Source organism: Paramormyrops kingsleyae, chromosome 2, assembly GCF_048594095.1.
Source record: "Paramormyrops kingsleyae isolate MSU_618 chromosome 2, PKINGS_0.4, whole genome shotgun sequence".
Classification (NCBI taxonomy): Eukaryota; Metazoa; Chordata; class Actinopteri; order Osteoglossiformes; family Mormyridae; genus Paramormyrops; species Paramormyrops kingsleyae.
In genome coordinates this window covers 16,627,072-16,645,331 of record NC_132798.1, presented here as the reverse complement: position 1 = coordinate 16,645,331, position 18,260 = coordinate 16,627,072, and the positions used below count along the sequence as shown (strand labels likewise).

At 43.1% G+C, this 18,260-nt stretch overlaps 2 protein-coding genes across 7 annotated transcripts; one reads left to right on the top strand and one right to left on the bottom strand.

Annotated features, from left to right (window-relative positions):
- Positions 1 to 1,064: 1,064 nt before the first annotated feature.
- On the bottom strand, positions 1,065 to 10,404 carry eef2l2 (eukaryotic translation elongation factor 2, like 2). Its single transcript, XM_023836696.2, has 15 exons — positions 10,267 to 10,404; positions 9,029 to 9,243; positions 8,452 to 8,633; positions 7,748 to 7,959; positions 7,456 to 7,640; positions 7,185 to 7,290; positions 6,889 to 7,002; positions 5,582 to 5,720; positions 5,289 to 5,484; positions 4,384 to 4,642; positions 4,010 to 4,117; positions 3,564 to 3,917; positions 2,993 to 3,175; positions 2,185 to 2,317; positions 1,065 to 1,531 (listed from the first exon to the last, which is right to left on the bottom strand). The coding sequence occupies exons 1-15, from the start codon at positions 10,267 to 10,269 to the stop codon at positions 1,338 to 1,340; spliced, it is 2,583 nt and encodes an 860-aa protein (XP_023692464.1). The 5' UTR covers positions 10,270 to 10,404; the 3' UTR covers positions 1,065 to 1,337.
- A 75-nt stretch (positions 10,405 to 10,479) lies between these two features.
- On the top strand, positions 10,480 to 18,210 carry fancg (FA complementation group G). Of its 6 annotated transcripts, none has more exons than XM_023836701.2 (15): positions 10,480 to 10,586; positions 12,274 to 12,358; positions 12,579 to 12,666; positions 12,756 to 12,881; positions 13,149 to 13,336; positions 13,827 to 13,959; positions 14,471 to 14,601; positions 14,810 to 14,956; positions 15,074 to 15,234; positions 15,327 to 15,393; positions 15,591 to 15,946; positions 16,149 to 16,189; positions 16,276 to 16,437; positions 16,821 to 16,950; positions 17,177 to 18,210. In XM_023836701.2, the coding sequence occupies exons 2-15, from the start codon at positions 12,293 to 12,295 to the stop codon at positions 17,268 to 17,270; spliced, it is 1,890 nt and encodes a 629-aa protein (XP_023692469.1). In that variant the 5' UTR covers positions 10,480 to 10,586; positions 12,274 to 12,292; the 3' UTR covers positions 17,271 to 18,210. The 6 variants fall into 6 exon arrangements, with proteins under 6 accessions (XP_023692469.1, XP_023692470.1, XP_023692471.1 ...); XM_023836702.2 differs by lacking the exon at positions 10,480 to 10,586 and adding an exon at positions 11,238 to 11,294; XM_023836703.2 differs by lacking the exon at positions 10,480 to 10,586 and adding an exon at positions 11,552 to 11,713.
- The last annotated feature ends 50 nt before the right edge of the window (positions 18,211 to 18,260 follow it).

Genomic DNA, 18,260 nt, shown 5'->3' with positions numbered 1-18,260 from the left:
GGTAAAGGGCTACCAGCACCCCGGAACTGTCAGGAAGTGGGAATTCCGGTAAGTTTGTAAAGGAAACAGCAAGTCGGTGGTATTTGAACCTGTATCACACGCATATTGATCTGACAGTCAGCATTGCGCGTTTATTTTCCGTTTATACAAAGACATGAACAGCTGCATGTATGTGAATGTGTCAGGATCAGAACAGTACAACCGAGTAAACTTAGACTATTGCACCCAGCTTACCTTCGCAGCGGGGGAGTACGTGTAATAACGGCCATTTCGCTTTTTTTGATTTGTGCACCAAAATCTTTGCGATTTAGGACCATATTTGTACGGAGGCTCTGTAGATTTACGGTGGCTGAACTAATAATGCACACTGAGATACTTTACGAATAAACGACCTGCACACAGACCCTATGCTATAGTTACAAAATCACTTTAATCGACGGAATGAAAATTACACTGGAGTTTCTCTGGAGGGTTAAAATGTAAAGGTTTTAAATACCGCTGTCTGATTGTGGTCTGCAGATTTTGACCATTTAAAACGCCTGAATCATTTTTCAGTATTATTAACTTTGTTAGCAAATTACATTCGATATTGAGTGAACTGCCCCCTATAACACCACCCTTCGTAAAACGTAACGATGCATCGTTAGTAAAAGAATTAAACAGAAGTCGAGTAACCATCGCGAACTTAAATGTTACGCCTGTTGATTAGTTGGAAACAGTTCTTCGGTCAAGATTTGTTTCACAGCTCAGTATTGCATCCCGGGTATACTGACATTTTACAAAATCTCACTAGGCACAGAGAAGCGCAGCTGCAGCGGCAGGCTCTCACTGCGCATGTTCACTGGCTGATATTCACTGTTCACATTCACTGGGGATGTGTCTATGGTCACTGGCTATCTACACTCATTAGCCAATGTTCAGTACTTAGCACTATCAGTGTACCTATTACCTGTACCTAATTCCGCTTCTGCTTGGACTCCTACAGTTTACTTAAGCCAATGGAGGTAAAATACACTAGCTTGTTACTTTAACCAGATTCTAAAGGATTACCAAGTAACTCAAAGCAGTTTGACAAGTATTTGTATTTACAGTACCTACTGATAAGTTTGACATATGTCAAACAGCAAACTTACACTGTTAATACAGGATAATGCAGCAATGGTCAATCACAGAAAATAAGTTTGCTTTTATATTTAATCATAAGATGATTAAATGACATGAGTTGAAAGCCCCCTTTTTACAATTTCTGATTGGACATTTACTCTGTTCCTATCTGGGTTTCCTGGGGTTTTTTCGTGATGTAGCGGCATGGTGGACATAGCGGGTCGTCCTGTCGATCACAGCTTGTCCAGGAAGTTGTCGAGAGCTGGGATGCCCTCCTTCAGACCCTTGCGCTTACGGGTTTCCGCCACCACCTGGCTCGGTCGGCTGTTCTCGTCATATGGGTCGCCCGGGAGGATCTGCCAGTGGTCGAACACGCACTGCGGGAAAGCCTGACCCCCAGTGTTGGACCGCAAGTCTGCTGTGAAGCCTGTGTGCAGGAAGAGCATCCATTTTCTCAGAATTTATTTATCCTATAATATCCTATAAATTGTGTAGAATATACGCCATAGGAAGCCACATAGCCTTTGCTGTAGCCCAGTTCTCAAACTTTTCTGAGCAAAGATCCGCGTCCGATTTTCATTCAAAGGTAGGGGTCCGGAACAATTTTGAATAACAAAACAGCATTTCATGAGGTTTAATGAATTAAGAATAACCTTCCACATAGACATCAATATATAACAAAATGAGAACTTATTAACGCTCCCTGATCTTTTTGACTCTTTGAAATAAAGGGGGGGGTGGGGGGGAATTGTGTGTTAAGTGTGGTGGTTCTTCATTGTATTTTTGTACTTCGAACCACGTTAAGCCTTTTTACTTTAACCATATTGATTCATAAGGAGCATTATCAGCTGGGTCCGGATTAACTTGTGGTTCGGTCCATGGGAACCCAGGCTGTGGCCCAACACCTGCAGTTACATTTCTGGGGAGATGTGAGTCAAGCTACAGCACAGAGTATGTGGCTACACAGTTACCTACGACGTAGATTCTACACAAAACTGTAAATCAGCCTTTAGTCGACAATCATGTATTACTTCCTCAGCCGACATCACTTCATGGTTTAAATGCTTTGGAAGAACTTACCAAAGGATTCGTTTACCGGAAGATAGGCCTTCACCACGAATATAGGTGTTCCTGCCACTTGGGACTCCTCAAAAACGTGGCCTCGTTTCCTGTTCAGGACACCGTAGATCCCTCCGACGACGTGCTCCGGACACTGCGGGAGATACCGTCAGCCATTTATTAGAGCATGCGTGAGAAACGTAAACATCCTCTGCTACTCCAAGGGAATTTTCGCCCCCTGAAATAGAAAACGTGTTCCATTTAATTTCTGTTTCAGTTCATGGTCTAGTTATGTCCTGTCTTCAGTACTCAGTGTACTCATTGTGCTAAATTTGTAAATTCTGCCTATCAATCCAATTGTATTACTCTATAAATATTAATTCCCATAAAAATTCCTATTTTGTACTTTTAAGTGATGGTGATTTGAAACAGTGGGTTTAAGCACTTTCTAACTTTAAACTAAAGGTGGAAAGTTCAGGTCGAGAAAGGACAAATCCAGACCAAGGTTTTGTTATATACAACCAGTTGAATACTTTGCGACTACTAATACTCAATTAGTTGGTTGAAACAAAATCTTGGTCTGGATTTGCACTTTCTGGACCTTAACTGGACCGAACACCCCTTACAGCTGACTCAATTAAATTCGTTTTTATATGACACCTTTCCAGCCAGTTGCTCTAGAGAGCTTAATTAACAACATCAGTGTAAGACACGATACAAATGACTGATGGCATCAAATAACTGACAAATCACTGGCGAGTTTATACAGCAGTATTATAACATGGAGAAGGAGCTGAAATGGATGCTCGTAAAGGTCTGGGAAGGTCACCTGTATCTCCACCAGGTAGATGGGCTCCATGATCTTGGGCTTGGCTGTGAGTACAGAGGCATAAAGCACTCGCCGTGTCGTGGGGATGATCTGGCCCCCGCCTCTGTGGATGGCGTCGGCATGAAGCGTGACGTCGTGGATGTCGAAGCGCACGCCCCTCATGTTCTCCTCGCACAGGACACCCTGGTACGCGACAGCAGAGGCGTTACTCACCTTTGCGTTTTTAACTCCTAGGTGATCTATACTTGACCTAAACACTCATGATATAAAACCCACATGCCTGTATGGTCTTAAATATGAATTTATATTTAATGAATGTGATCAATCGATCACCTATCATCAGGCTAGTGTGTGGTTCTGCAAGTTAGAGCCTGTGTTTGGAAGGTTGCTGGTTCAAATCCCATGATCAGCAGGATGTTTTCACCGTTGGGCCCTTGAGCAAGGCCCTTAACTCCAATTCCTCCAGGACTCGCTGATCCTACTGTTTCCTCAAATGTACATCACTTTGCATAAAATTGCCTAATAAATAAAATACACTGAAATATAACCTCCAAAATTCTAAGTGCTTTACCTCTTTGGTTGCCCACTGGAAGCCAGCCACGACGCTGTCTTTAATTTCATTCAGGTACTGGACCCCCTTGGTGATATCCACTAGGATGTTAGGTCCACTTCCATCAGGCCCAAAGCACCAAATCTTGCGAGCCTCGGTCACCTCCCATTCGTACTTCTCGGCCAAGTAGCGAGCGCGCTGCTTGAGCTCCTGTCGCGCGCTAACATCCCCCTTGTCGATGTCCTCCGCCAGGCCGTCCGGGAAGGGCCGCGCTTTCATGTACAGTCGGTTGTGCTTGTTGGGGGACTTGGACAGGCAGACTTGGTCGGAGTCGTCGCTCACCGTCTCGCGGTAGGAGACCACGGGATCCGATTTCTGTGGGCACGGAACATTCCGCAGTCCATTTGCAGTCCGTAAATACAGGGCACGGCTGTCCAGATTTATCCGAGGGTTGCAGCGGCTCTTACTTTCAGCGGGATGCAGGCATGGTCCTCCTCCAGGTCTTTCAGGCAAATCTCCAGATGCAGTTCCCCAGCACCCGCCACGATGTGTTCGCCTGATTCTTCAATGATGCACTGATGACACAGACAGGACATGTTTTAAGAAACACGCTGATCCACAACACGCCTATGGCTACATTTCAGTTTCCCGTAAACAATAATGATTAACCACATTTCTTTCCTTAGCTGAAGTTTTCCTCCAAAGTGACTCTTTTACCCGTTCGTGTAGCTGTATATTTTCCTAGAGCAGTTTATTCATGGGGACAACGGCAGGTCTTCAACAGAAACTATACCCATCAGTATCGAGGTTATGGGGCCACATCATGACCCCGGAGACCCACCTGTACCATGGGGTCAGACTTGGCTAGTCGCTTGAGCCCCTCCACCAGTTTGGGCAGATCAGCGGGGTTCTTCGCCTCCACGGCGACGCGCACCACGGGGCTGACGCTGAACTTCATCACTCGCATGTTGTGGGCATTTTCAAACGTGGTGATGGTGCCCGTCTTTACCAGAAACTGGTCCACGCCCACCAGGCCCACGATGTTGCCACAGGGCACATCCTCAATAGGCTCCACATACCGGCCCATCATCAGGATGGTCCTGTCACAGAAAGGCTCATAGGTTTGTCTTGTCATCTCCAGCAAATGGTCAAAACATCTGATCTAATTTAATTCAGTGAAAAATCAAAACACTGGTGGACAACTGGTTTTAATCTATGACTAAAAGGGTTCAAAACTGTCTGTAGTGGGACTAATAATGGTTATCCTTACACCTTCCCCCCTCTTCCTTCCTGTAGGTGAGAGCAAGCTGACCACAAAGAGCAGCCACCCATAGCAGCACCCAGGGAGTTGGGGGCTAAGGACCCACATACGTGCTAAGGGCAGGCTCGAACCAGCAACCTATCACCCATAAGCACAGAAGCTTAGCCCACTGAGCCGCATGCTGCAGTAGAGTATTTTCTACCAATTTTCTAGAACTAGAAAATACAGCATATTCTGATATCAGCAAAAATTATACTTCTTTATAAACATCAGAGCTCTTATACTCCAATCACAAATCTTAGGCAATAGTTCGCGAAACCAGTGAAGTCATAGCCCATGTACTGCATAAATAATTCAATAAAAGGTCATTCACTGTCTTTTTTTTTTCCTTCTCCTTTTTAGCTGTGGCTTGTAACCAGCTATAAGCATCGTCCATCACCCTCAACGACGAAGCCACGTGTCAGATGGTTGTGAGTGTAACTCACCTTTGAATGGGCTTCAAGTACAGGTCCTCCTTCTTTCCAGGTGTGTAGTTGGGTCCCATGATGCGGACCTTCTGGCCGGTGGCTACCGTGCCTGAGAAGACCCGGCCGAAAGCATAGAATCGGCCCTTGTCCGAGGTGGGCACCATTTTGGAGATGTACATCATAAGTGGAGCCTTGGCATCACAGTTCTTTATACCTGCAGCAAAAAAAAAAATATCATACAATCTTGCTGAAATGGACAGAACAGAAAAGGGGGGGGGGGGGGGGACTGTGACGTAATGCCATCTTCTCACCCATGGCCGACTCGTCGTCTCCCGGGCCCTCGTACAGCAGCTCGCAGCGATACCGCTGAGCGGTGACAGGCGACGGCAGGTGGATGGTTATCATCTGAAGAAGGGCGTCCCCTGCTGGTAGCCATCGCCGCATGACTGCCTGCGTGGCACAGGAAGTGATGGGGTGTCTCTAGAACACTCTCAGGAGATACGCTTGGTATACAGAATGTGGACCATGTGAGCTCCATGTCAGGGGTTCCTGGGTCTGTCTACAGTGGCCAGAGCCGAAATCAGGTGTGCCTTACTGGCAGGGATGGATTACGGACCGGGACAGCGGGGCCGCTGCCCAAGGGCCCTTGGGGTGCAGGGGGCCCGTGGGGCCCCTAGCCCAAAACAATTTGCAACGCTTATCAACAATGTATTTTCGTTTGTCTATTTTAGAGGGCCTACATTCTTTGATCCTCTGCCTACAAGGGCCCCTGACCCTATAGGGCCTCTGATGGAAACATGGAGGGAGGGCGTTTGGCTGACGTTTTGCCCAGGGGCCCACAGAACCCATAATCCGTCCCTGCTTACTGGGCGGTCAGCTGTGCTCCGTAGGTTAATCTACCAGCACAGTCAATTCAAAAGGTATTTTCGTCTGTGATGGGTTAATAACACATCTAAAAGATAGTAACGTACCAAATATAATTTACAAACATGCCCACACCTACCATTAAGGACACCAAGGTCAATCCTCAGTATATGTTTCTACAACTTCAATAACCACGACCCATTACAGGACACACCTGGGACACCTAGCGCTTCTGACCTCGGTATTTAAAAAATTCTTGCTACGGCCCTGTTTATGAACTTCGATAATCTATGAAAACTGAGTACCTGAATGTCTGATTTATACCTAAATAGTATTTAGTGCTGTTGGAGATTAATCAAGTCAGGATATGTAACATATAATCAACCGTGTAACAGTAATTTTCTTCTTATATCAGCCGTACCGAGTAATTAGTGGTAGATGCACCATCTGGATAATTACTTCATAACAATGAGGCTTTGCTAATTAAGACATCTTGCTGGAAGAACAACGACATAAACAAAGGACCAGACCCAGAATAAAGCAGTTCTGGAAGCAGGTCCTGGGGAAATGTTATGCTGGTTTTGTTCCAATTAACCCCTTAATCACTGTGTTTCAAAATGTTTACAGGCAATTTAACAGGTTAACAAATCTGTAGTTTTTGAATTATAATGACTCATTAATATAAAAATAAATTTCCATAATAATCTAAAAATAAAAATATGAATGAATGCTTCGGAGCGTGTGATTAAAACACCTTGAGCAGCGGCTTCCCCTCCTTTTCCTTGTCTTCTGCGTCTAACTTCACGTCGAGTTTCTCAGTCAGTTTCTGGGTCTCCTCCTTCTTGAAATTCATGATGGCATCAAAAACCTGTTGCCCAAAATGTCAAAAAACAAAAAAAAACTGGTCATGCATTTCACAAAAGTTCCACAGCTTGCAATGATGCACAAATCAGTAACACAAAGGCCAAATCACTCCTAAATGTCTACAGAACTAATCCCTGACCAATAATTCACTATAAATTATCTACTAAATAACTTGGATGTAGTTACTTTAAATATAGGATCCAAGACGAGTTGGCAGAAAGTTCTTGGAAGCTTCTTGCCCTCTGCATTAGTTGCTGTTTTGCTGAATTTTCCAACTTCAGGGTCAAAGTACCTAGAAAAAGGCATACCTTGATTGGAGCTGCCTTTGTCCCCTTAAACACTAAATATCAAAGCAGTATAGTGTAGCTCTCAGATCCCAAAGGCATGTGAGGACACCTTTCTCGGCAGGAACCACAGACTCATCAAACGACCCCATGAGCACCATGTCCTGACTCACTTGTCTCCCCAGAGCTTCTTCATCATGTCTTCTACTTTCTTGGCACGGTCTGCTAGTGACATCTCTGCCTTCTTGTCCCCCTTGGCAGTAAATTTGGCCACATACATCTCAGCAAACTGCTTCAGCGTGAAAGCCCAACCATGGAGACCTGACCCAAATCCTACCGTTCCAACAACTGGGTCGACCTGTGATACACACAAAACAAACCATGGTCAGAAGACAGTGTAATGTTCATTTACAGTAGCTTCTGCACTTAGCATTTACACAGAGCTGCTTCTCCATCAAAACCAACCATAATGTTGCCCATTGGCCCATGCTCTCCCTCTCCATAGGTCGAGATGATGACGTTGACGTTCTCCACAATACGCTGGAACGTTTGATAGAGCTCATCTGTTTCAAGCTGCAGCTCCAGCAGAGCCCTGTCCATCTTGTTCATCATAAGAACTGGTTTTATCCGCTCTGCGATGGCTTGCCTGAGCACGGTCTCTGTCTGTACACAGACACCTGTAGGAAAAGTCCCCATTCAGGACAACCCTTTGTTCAACCCCTGACACACATACACACACAACTTAAACCTCAACTTCACGTTAACTTTGGTAAAAGAAAGTAAAACATTGCAGACACAAAGTTCAGGCTTGTACTCTAAAATAGTGTTTCCAAACCCAGTCCATGTTTTTGCTTCCTCTCAGCTCCCAGCACACCTGTACCAGGTATTCGATGTTCCTGATTGGCTAGGAGCTGGGAGGGAGCAAGAACGTGGACTGTCCGGGGTTCCCCGAGGACTGGGTTGGGAAACACTGCTCTAAAAACTGTGGCCAGTTTATCACGTGAAAACTACAAATGTTCCCCAAAAAAATCATCTCCAATCAGGCTTTCAAGCTCAAAGCAACTCTCCAATGAATAATCAAATGGTAAAAGTTCAAGAGCAGAAACACTTAGAACTACAATAAATCATAAAAGTGTACCTCTCTTTACATCAGTCTAGTCCCAACGTACCTGAAACACAGTCGACAACTACAAGTGCACCATCAGTAACTCTGAGTGCGGCTGTCACTTCAGAAGAGAAATCGACATGACCAGGGGAATCAATGAGGTTTATCAGGAAACCAGAGCCATCCTTGCACTGTTTAATGAAGGCCAGGTCATTCTCCTGAAGCTCGTAATACAACGAAATAGCGCTGAAAGGGAAACGATTGACTTCAGTGCCACCAAATACGATCAGATGTGTTGAGGTCTTGACAGCAATAATAAAAGACATACTAATCATGCCCATCAGAAGCACTTAAAAGACGGAGTGCTGCTGTTTTACAAACAAACCTTTTGGATAACCATACTGGGGAAATGAATAAATAAGATCATAGGAAATATGCCTACATCTGCAGTCAGTAAGTTACAGGGCTAACTAGTTAGAAAGTTTAAGCTGTTTAGATTACTTGCTAAAGTCTACAACAGCTGGACGCCTTTTGAAATGTGAACTAGTTATTTTGTTTATAAAGCTATGATCTTAACAATTGTGGTGCCTCAGCGGTTTATATCAGAAAAATGTGGCCTTGTTTTAGATGGTGAAACCTACGTTGATTTTATGGTGATACATCTCTCTTGCTCATCTTTCCGTGTATCTGTGAACCTGGTTTCCCCAGCCCGTGCCGAGGCAATGATGCCTGCCTTGCAGACCAACGAGTCAGTCAGCGTAGATTTTCCATGGTCTACGTGGGCAATCACAGACATGTTCCTGATATTGGACTTCTTGTCCATGATTGCCCGGATCTGGTCTACAGTGAAGTTCACCTGTTAACCAAGCATGAGAAATTCATTTAATCTCTTACATTAGATATAGTAGATGGCTTTTTACAAACAGATCTTCACAATGCCCTTTACAATTCATCCGAGAGAAAGTAAAAAACCTAAAATGTTTTGATTTTCCTTATCGGGAAAACTGAGCCTGTAACAGTCTTTAAGTTTCAAAAAAATAATTCGATTGGCTGCTGTGGTTAGTAATTGTACGTGTTCTCTAGATCCCGTCATTTCAGGTATTTTTTTTTGCACAGATTGAGGGAAACACTGAAGGGCCGCTATATGTAGAACACGTAACTTCCAAACTAACATTTGCCGCATTCTCGCAGCACAATGCGCACGTCCCAGAAATATACTGGGGTGCATATATACCGACCACTGTAAAGCAGCCTGCGGCACAACGCAGGCAATCATCAAGAACAGAGTCAATTATTGCATAAACGTCCACCGTGCTTCCAGAACCTTCCCTAAACCAGCCTCTGATTACATGCCAACAGACTGCTGCAGCCGCAGATAAAATGGGCGTTAACTCGCTATTAATAACAAGGGGTAACGTTATTCCAACAGTATTCATACTTGTTCGTGGGCAGATGGTGTACCATAACCAACAGCAGTCAAAGAGTAAAGATTACATTACAGAAGATCTTTTAAAACAGTCAAAATCGTGTATGCATAGATGCCAGTCTGTTAATACAAAATATTAATGTGGCGCATAAACAGACTAAATCTCCTATTAGCAATTGGTCCTCGATAGTACGGCACGAAATCCAAATATATAATATTATTTTTCCATAACACTGTAATATTGTTAATGTATAAAAATTTAGATCGTAGTCGCTAGATAAAATATAGGCTGTATATTCTTTCGTGACAGGCTCGTACCTTTTCGAAAATAAAACCCACAGATTCGAAAAGTACAAGTGATGACAACTCACAAGTTAGAAGATAATTATTGAGAAACACTGGAACTATTATTTAAAACATGCCAACCTACGAAATCAGAATGAAAATCCGTACCATTTTGCGTTTTATTCCCCAACCTCAGACTCGGCCGGACGGACTGACGGGCGACGCGTCTCCGCTGGGCGACTTCGGGGAAAGAGGGAGAATATGACGCAGTTTCTTAGTTTATGCTGCAGCACCCTGCATATAGGGTCATGTGGAACAAGTCATATGCGACGGATCGACCCCAAAACCCGAACAAACAGCAATATATCCCCCTTAATTTACCAAAAACCGCAAATTACACCGTAGCTACGCCGCTTTTCTATAGGAGCAGATGCGCAGGTCAAAAAACCGCAACTCAGGGTTCCTTCTACGTGACAAGAAAACTGCATGTGGGTGCATTTGTATGTAAGATGACCGATATTATTATTGTTGTTGCTCGTATTATCGTTGCTGATAATTAATAACAGTGAGGAGAAACTCACATTCAGATATTACCAGTTAAGGGTATAAAAACAGTTGTGAGAAAAAGTTTGTGAACCCTTTGGAATTATATGGATTTCTGCATTAATGGCTCCTAAATGTGATGTGACCTTCATATAAGTCATTATAATGAATAAAGACAGTCACATTTAATAAACACTTGCATACAACATTAGCTAAGGCAGGCTGCAGTATCTGTTTGCATTCTGGGATTGGCCGCATATCTGGATAATCAAACTGGAGCAGAAATGTCAGAAATCTTTATGTAGGAATAAAACACAGTTCCAGACTGTCACGTTTTTATCCAGATTTTTATATATATATATACAGTATATATATAATTTAGTTTACATTATACGTTATGCGTACCCAGGGTATCATTGTAATTCACTATATTTTATCTGCGTTTGTTTTCTTAGTTTTCTGTTATGTGAAACTGCTGCCTTTATACACTACAGTTCAGAATGACCGGAAGTAGGCTGGACGTGCGCTGCTTTCTGGCTGCTCGTCGTTAAAGAATAAAAGCACCTCAGCTTCTAGTGTCAGAATCCGGTTATTTCCCTACGTACAGGGTCATATCTACTGCCGCATTTCAGAAGTTTCCTCTAGGTGTTTATGTACGTCTATGATTAAAATGCAGCGTCCAGACTCACGTCATCATAAAAGTAGTTAAGGAATAGTTTTGTCAGTTAACTATAGTTGCAGTCAGATCTGTGTTTTAATGTCGATAAGTCAGCAGTGGGCTTATAAAACCAACTCTTTAGAATCAATCAGATGGGAAGATCAGCTTGCAGCTCCAACCCTCCGGTTTTAATTAATACCCAGTTGGTGTAATCGGTTACGTAATTCTGGATTGTGCGCTGCAACATAATTTGGGCTATAACCACCACCAGGAAATTATAATAGACCTACAAAAAGAGGGAGTCAATTCTAGCTAGCATCAATTTTGCTTTGTGAAAACTGCCACCACCTTACACAAAAATATTAATCCAAAATCCTAGCCGGATCTACGTTAAATATCGCTTTTAATAACATGGTGGGTCTTTCCCAGGGCTGAACATCATTCGGCGTTTTCGTTTCTGGTTTGTATTCACGTGTACGTTTGCATCTCTTTCGTAGGTTGAATATTTCACGAATATAAAGCAACGTGCAGACAACATGTTTTAATTAAAATTATTAAAATATGAAAGTGAAATAATTAAGTGAATGCAATAACAAAACATTTGACAAATACATGGATTGAAACAGATAACTAAATATATCTTTTTAAAACCTCTGTTAGGCCTAACAATGAGAAGTTCAGTTAACCCATACAGTCATATATATGTTACAATCTAAAGCAAGTTTGTAACTTCGTATACTTTCAACCTTTTATTTTGAAAATTGTAGCTCCTTGCGTCACCGGAAGTACTTCTTTCGAACTGAAAATGCCGCTTATTCCGAGTTATGAATCCGTCTAGTCGAAAGATGTTCTGAGTCTTACTGGAAGGGTTATTTAAAACTACCATTAGTTTAGGGATTCTTAGATTATGGTTCTTACTAGCAGTACACGATAGTGTATTTGAGATCATGGCATGTTTATTTCGCTTGTGACAGAAACTCAGTGCTGCGTAGAATGTCCCCGAGTGATTGCCTGGTCATTTGGACTGAACAAAACAACGACATTGTCAAAAAGTGGAAGGTACTTGAATGGTCCTCTTGAGTACACTACCGAACAACATTTTTTGTACTGTAGTTAGCGACTGACATTTGCTGTTGTAGTGGTTCAGGACGTAAAGTCCCGGGAAGGGTGTTTATTTTGAGTCGCTTCAGTGAAATATCCAGGAGTATTAACCGGTTGAAAAGGTTGTTTTGAAGCAGATTAATGATGAGTAGCATTAAGAGTTTTGTTTATGTTTTAGTGCGCAGAGAGAAAACATAAAGCAAATGGACAAGATGTACGCTGTCAGTACTACAACGAACTGTGCAGCCTGCTTCACATAATACAAGGTACGTCGGGGGGAAATGTCAGGGCTGTATGTGTTTTGGCACGGGTGTGTGTCCGCATGCAATCTATTGGCCTTTTTCGCCTTTTGCAGGGGCTCTGTGTGATGCTGCGAGCCTTGAGCTTGAACTGACGGTGCTTTACAACACTTTGCTGTTTTCACTGAGTCTCTCAAAGTTTTGTGAAGCGGGAAACTTACTGACCCAAGGGATCATTAGAGGTACTACCGCTGATACCCAGCTTTTGGTTCAACTTTACTTGATGAGGCACAAGTAATATAGTATTATACTATTACTTGCGTATTAATTAACCACAAACTAAGTCAAACATTCTGTGCCTTATATATGTTCTCATTGAATATATTTAAACAAACGTGTAGTTAAGTCATGGTGTATGCTACTTAAACCTTGGTTGGTATAAAGTTATCAGTTGTTCATAGTTAGATGTCCAGGTACAGTCTCTTAGTTTGTGGCACACTTTTCCAAAGTTTTGGAAGCCTTTGGATGTCAGCCCCCCAGTTCAGACCTTCTGGTGCTCTGGCGTGAGTTTCTGGAGAAGTTCCAGAGCCCCAGGCTCCTCCCCAGCGCCCACGCGCTCCTATGTGTGCAGTGGACCCTATGGCTGTCTACACAACAGCTGGACAGTATCCAGAAGCTGCTTCTGCCAGACTCTCAGGTATGATAGTGGGGTGGCAGGCAGCATTACTTTGTGTTTGTTCCGGGCAGACTGTCGTATTAAATCAGTTACTCAGGCATGTGGCTGAATGATCACCCTTTAAAATCCAAATTTCTGATGACAGCTTGCAACTTTAGGATCTAGATTCTACTTAAGCTGTAGTCAGTTCTTCCAAAACAAATGCACCATAAATCCTAAAGGTCCAGACTCAAAAGGAATACCTTAAATATGCATCTGGTTTAGAGTCTAATGCAGTGTTTCCCAACCCAGTCCTCGGGGAACTCCGGACAGTCCACGTTTTTGCTTCCTCTCAGTTCCCAGCACCTGTACCAGGTTTTCAGTGTTCCTGATTGGCTGAGAGCAGGGAGCAAGCAAAAATGTGGACTGTCCGGGGTTCCCCAAGGACTGGGTTGGGAAACACTGGTCTAATAGGCTTCTGGGACAGCCACCTTGCATTTTATTAGTTATCTCAAGATTCTCTGCCTTTCAGGATGGGATCATGTCACTGCCTCCAGAAATTGAGAATGTCCAGGTTAGCCCTGAAAGGAACCCCCCCCTTCTGCTAATAATGCCCCCCAGGGCGTTGAAGGAGCTGGCTCACATCTGCACTGTTGTCACACAAGGTCATTACCTGTTTTCTTCGTTGTTCTCCAAGACCGGTGTCACCTGCACGGTGATTCTGTGCTTTAGTATAGTGATATATAAATGGCAAATTCCCCTCAAGATGAACATTTATTCATGTATGGGCAATAATCAACTTACTTAAAACCGACTTAATCTGGGTTACAAAGAGTGTACAGAAGCACTAACACAGAAAGACAACCTGTGTCTGCAAATAAATGTACACTTTCATTTGTGTAATATGCATTCTTCAGTATGTATTATTAGTATGTTTTTGCCTGGCTATAAGGCGTCTTGAATGGCATAGGAATGTAAATCCGGCTCAGCTAAAATTTGACTTATGCGGATGTTTGTGTAGTGCATTTCTTCTGTCAGTGGAGAACTGCCTGTATTGCAAATAATTTGTTTATTTTTGAACCACTGCCCAATGGAAATAGGCTGCATCGGGATCCTTGGTGTCAAATCCTCGTGACCCTTGGGTTCTGTCAGGTCTCAGTGTCTCTCATCTTTCAGGTGTAGGAAAGATGAAAGAGGGCAAAGACTCTGAGGCTGTCCAGATCCTTCAGGATGCCTCCATGCTGCCCTCTCCCACATCACTCCTGGCAGAGATCCACATGCGGACTGGCATCTGTTTGGCCAGGCTGGTGAGGACCACCGCATTAACTCTTTAAATGATATTTTAAATCTTTTTTTATTCTTCAGCATTACGTGCTGCTTTGATGGATGTTTCGCTATAGGTAATACCGTATAAAACAGTGGTTTTCTTTGAGTGTTTGGGTGTGCTATCCACATAAGATCGACCTTGGGCCTTCATGTCCATCTGGCTCAGTGCTTCACACTTCCTGTTCACAGGGCAGACCTCAGAGCTCCCTGCAGTGTTACAGGAGAGCACTGGAGATGGGCGCCAGCTCCAGGACTGTCCTCTACCAGTGCTCCCTGCTGCACAGGCAGCTGGAGAATTGCCCGGCTGAAATCGAGATGCTCCGTCTCCTTTGCACCGTAAGCGATTCCTCGTGCTTGAGCCCATCTGGATGCCTGGGCGTTCCCCTGGCTCCGGCGGGCAGTGTAACGTGACGCCCTGGTGGCGGGGGGACTCTCCTGTCTTACTGTGTGCAGGCCGCCCACTCGCCAGTTTCGTGTGACCCATCCAGCACCTGGGTGCCTCTGCTTACCCCGGATACACTGCTGGGCGACCCAGCATGTGACTCGGTCTTCGCGATGCCTTCCCTACTTGAGATGCAGCACACCCTGGCACACAGATGTCTGCATTGTGGAAGGTGACTGTCTGATATTCAGAGATACTTCGGTAATATTCCTCTGAATCTTCATATCATAATTTACAGTTGCTGTATAAATGTACTTCCTTTAGGTTTTCAGAGGCAGCAGAAAACTATCTCGACCTCCTTGCTACATTACAGTGCGACCTAAAGCAATTGGTAACATTCTCTTTAGCCTTTTTATTAAATGTAGCTCTTTTAATGTACTCTTTAAATAAAGTGCTCATAAAGTAATCACAGATTTTGGCATGAAGATTCTAGTAGTACTCCATTACGTGTTAAACATTTATTAAGCTGCAAACATCAATACACTCCAGGCCTCTGTTAAGCATAACTTTTCTATATGAATGTTTTAGGTAAACACAGATGTCAACTCAAGGCTGCCCAGAGTTCCTGATATCTACCTGGAGGCTGCAGTCACCCTCCTCAAGGCCGAGAGATACTGGGATTCCATAGCGATCTGTGAAGAAGTCATTATGAAAACTGCAGAGCTCATCCCGGACAGACTTGTGCTGGAAATGCCCCTTAGGGATGAGCTGGACGATGGCTCTTTGGTGCCATTCTCTCCTGAGATGAGGGGGCTATTTGCAAAGAGTGGAAAGGCGGAGGAAAGGCTGAACTACGTCTTGTGGGCGGGGACAGCTTTCCTCATCGAGGGCCAGGCCTATGGCTGGCTGAAGGAGAGTAAGGGAGAGATAACTGCTTTAACTAGGTAGGGCTTATGTGGTACGCTGATGCTTTCAGAAAGCTTGTGTTTCTGGCTCCTGGGACAGGACATAATGGCTATTTTTATTACTTGGTGAATTAGCTAAAAGTGGTATAAACTCAGACTCAGGTTTCTAACCTTATGTCTTTGTAGTTTATGTTAAAATGCTACTTCTGTTTGAACTTTTTTTTTTTTTTGGATATTTTAGGTCCATCAATCTCCTGGTGAAGGTGCGTCTTAAAAACGAAGGTCAGCGTCAGTCCAGAGCGTTTCTCGGTTTGAGATGATGGCTGTAATGATTAGTTGGATGTAACAAACCACCGTGTGTGTCTCAGAGTGGCAGCACCGAGACCCTGGAGACAATGCTGCGAGTAAGGTGGCAGCTTTACGGAAGCTGAAGGCTCTGGCGCTAGCTAGCCGTGGCGTCGGGTTTATGGACAGGAAGCAGGAAGGCGCAGCGTTGCAGGACTTCCAACTCAGTCTTCAGGCTTCTCCAGGTATGGTGGGACTTTGAAGGCGGAGATTAGAATGCAATGGTGGTGCTTCATTTTTCCTTCTGGGGAAATAGTCTTTTCTCCTTGTTTCTCATTTTGCTCTCCATGAGATGCACAGACACACGTATGAAGCAAGCAAGGTTAGGAGCTTTGCTCAAGGGCCCAACAGTGGCATCTGTCTGCCAGCCATTGGATTTGAAGCAGTAACCTTCTGATCACAGGATCACAGCCCCAACCTACTGAACCACTCACTACCCCCAAAATACTTACACACATTTGCTTTTCAGCTGCCATAATTGACATTTTATATGAATTTCTTAGTAACACTGTATAATTAAATGACTGACTTTTGAGGTGTTGATCTGCTGTTCTCCCTGTACTCACAGGGACTGAAGTGGTGGAGCTTTGGCTGACTCGGGTTCTTTGGAACATGGGGCGTGAAGAAGAAGCCACCACCTTCTGGAAAAGCACCCGGAGAACCAGTCAGGTGCCCGAACTAGTGCCAAACTGCTCAAGGTGAGGAGTCTCACTGCTATAAACAGTAGATAATGGTCACAGTCATTTCATTACTGCCTTTTGCATTATTAATAATCTGAATCCCATTGTTTATGTGATATTCAGCTCATTATTAGGCCTATGCAATTAATTATTTTACCCATATTTTGTCTTGTATAAATGTGTCGAGTTTTGAACAACACAGCAGTGAACTCTTTTACTGACATTACGGTAATGCTGTTTGCAGGAATGCTGCAGTTTTCCTGCATTTACAGTCCTACCTTCAGGAGAAGATGCCGGCAGATTCCGAGAGCCTGAAGAAAATGAAACTTAGCAGATAAGCTGCAGTGTGACTCGGACTTTCTTGGAAAACATCTGGATCTATTATTACAGCTTATTTTTTTAATTATTTGAATGTGTGAGACATGCATTATACCAATAGGAGAAAGTCTGGACGTAAAAAGTAAAGCAGAAAGTCTAAATAGCTGTACATTGGTAACCTTGTATTACACTGTGTGGTTGTGTCTATATATTGCACTTAAATTGTAATTTATTTTTATTTATACCAACAGTGCACACATTTTGTGTGTTAACTTTGTCTGAAGGTTTATCTTGGTGCATAAATATGGAATATTTTATAAACATCATTATGGTAAAGGTTTTACATCAGTTAGCCATGAATGTTTTACACCACAGATTTTTAAGACCACAAAGCCAACTTTATCTTGGCATAATTGTTCTGGTAGTTATCCTGTTAAATCACCGATGTCTGTGGAGGTTACTAAGTATTTTAAAGCATGAAGGTTTTGCTATTAGAATATTTTGTGCAACCTTACTAACTGAAACATTCCATTATTTTTTTCCATCACAATCAAAAACAAAAGGGTGTAAGAGCAAGGAAGTGAGTTTAAATATTCCTTCCCAGATTAGTCATTGTGAGGCATCTATTTCCTACAGTAGTGTTTTGAAGTTAATAATGACTTATAGCGAGCGTATAGGTGTTTTTTTACCGGGAAGTGTTTCCAGGTCACCAAGACGTTTTAATAACAAAATGTATTATTTTAAATAATTCTTAACAAATCACTTGTAAAGTTCAACACAAGGTAATTTTTAGGAGTTAGGGTTATTGTTCAACAATGTCATGAACCCCGTATTGTTGTCTTTATAGTGTATGAAGCCGTAAGAATTCATTGCTAATTAAATAGTTACAAAAAAAAAATCTGAAATACTTAAATTACACAGTATTATACATATTGTATTAAATTATTTGGCTACATCAAAGGAATTTGTATTCCTCTATGGATCACCGTATCTTTAAACTATCCATATCA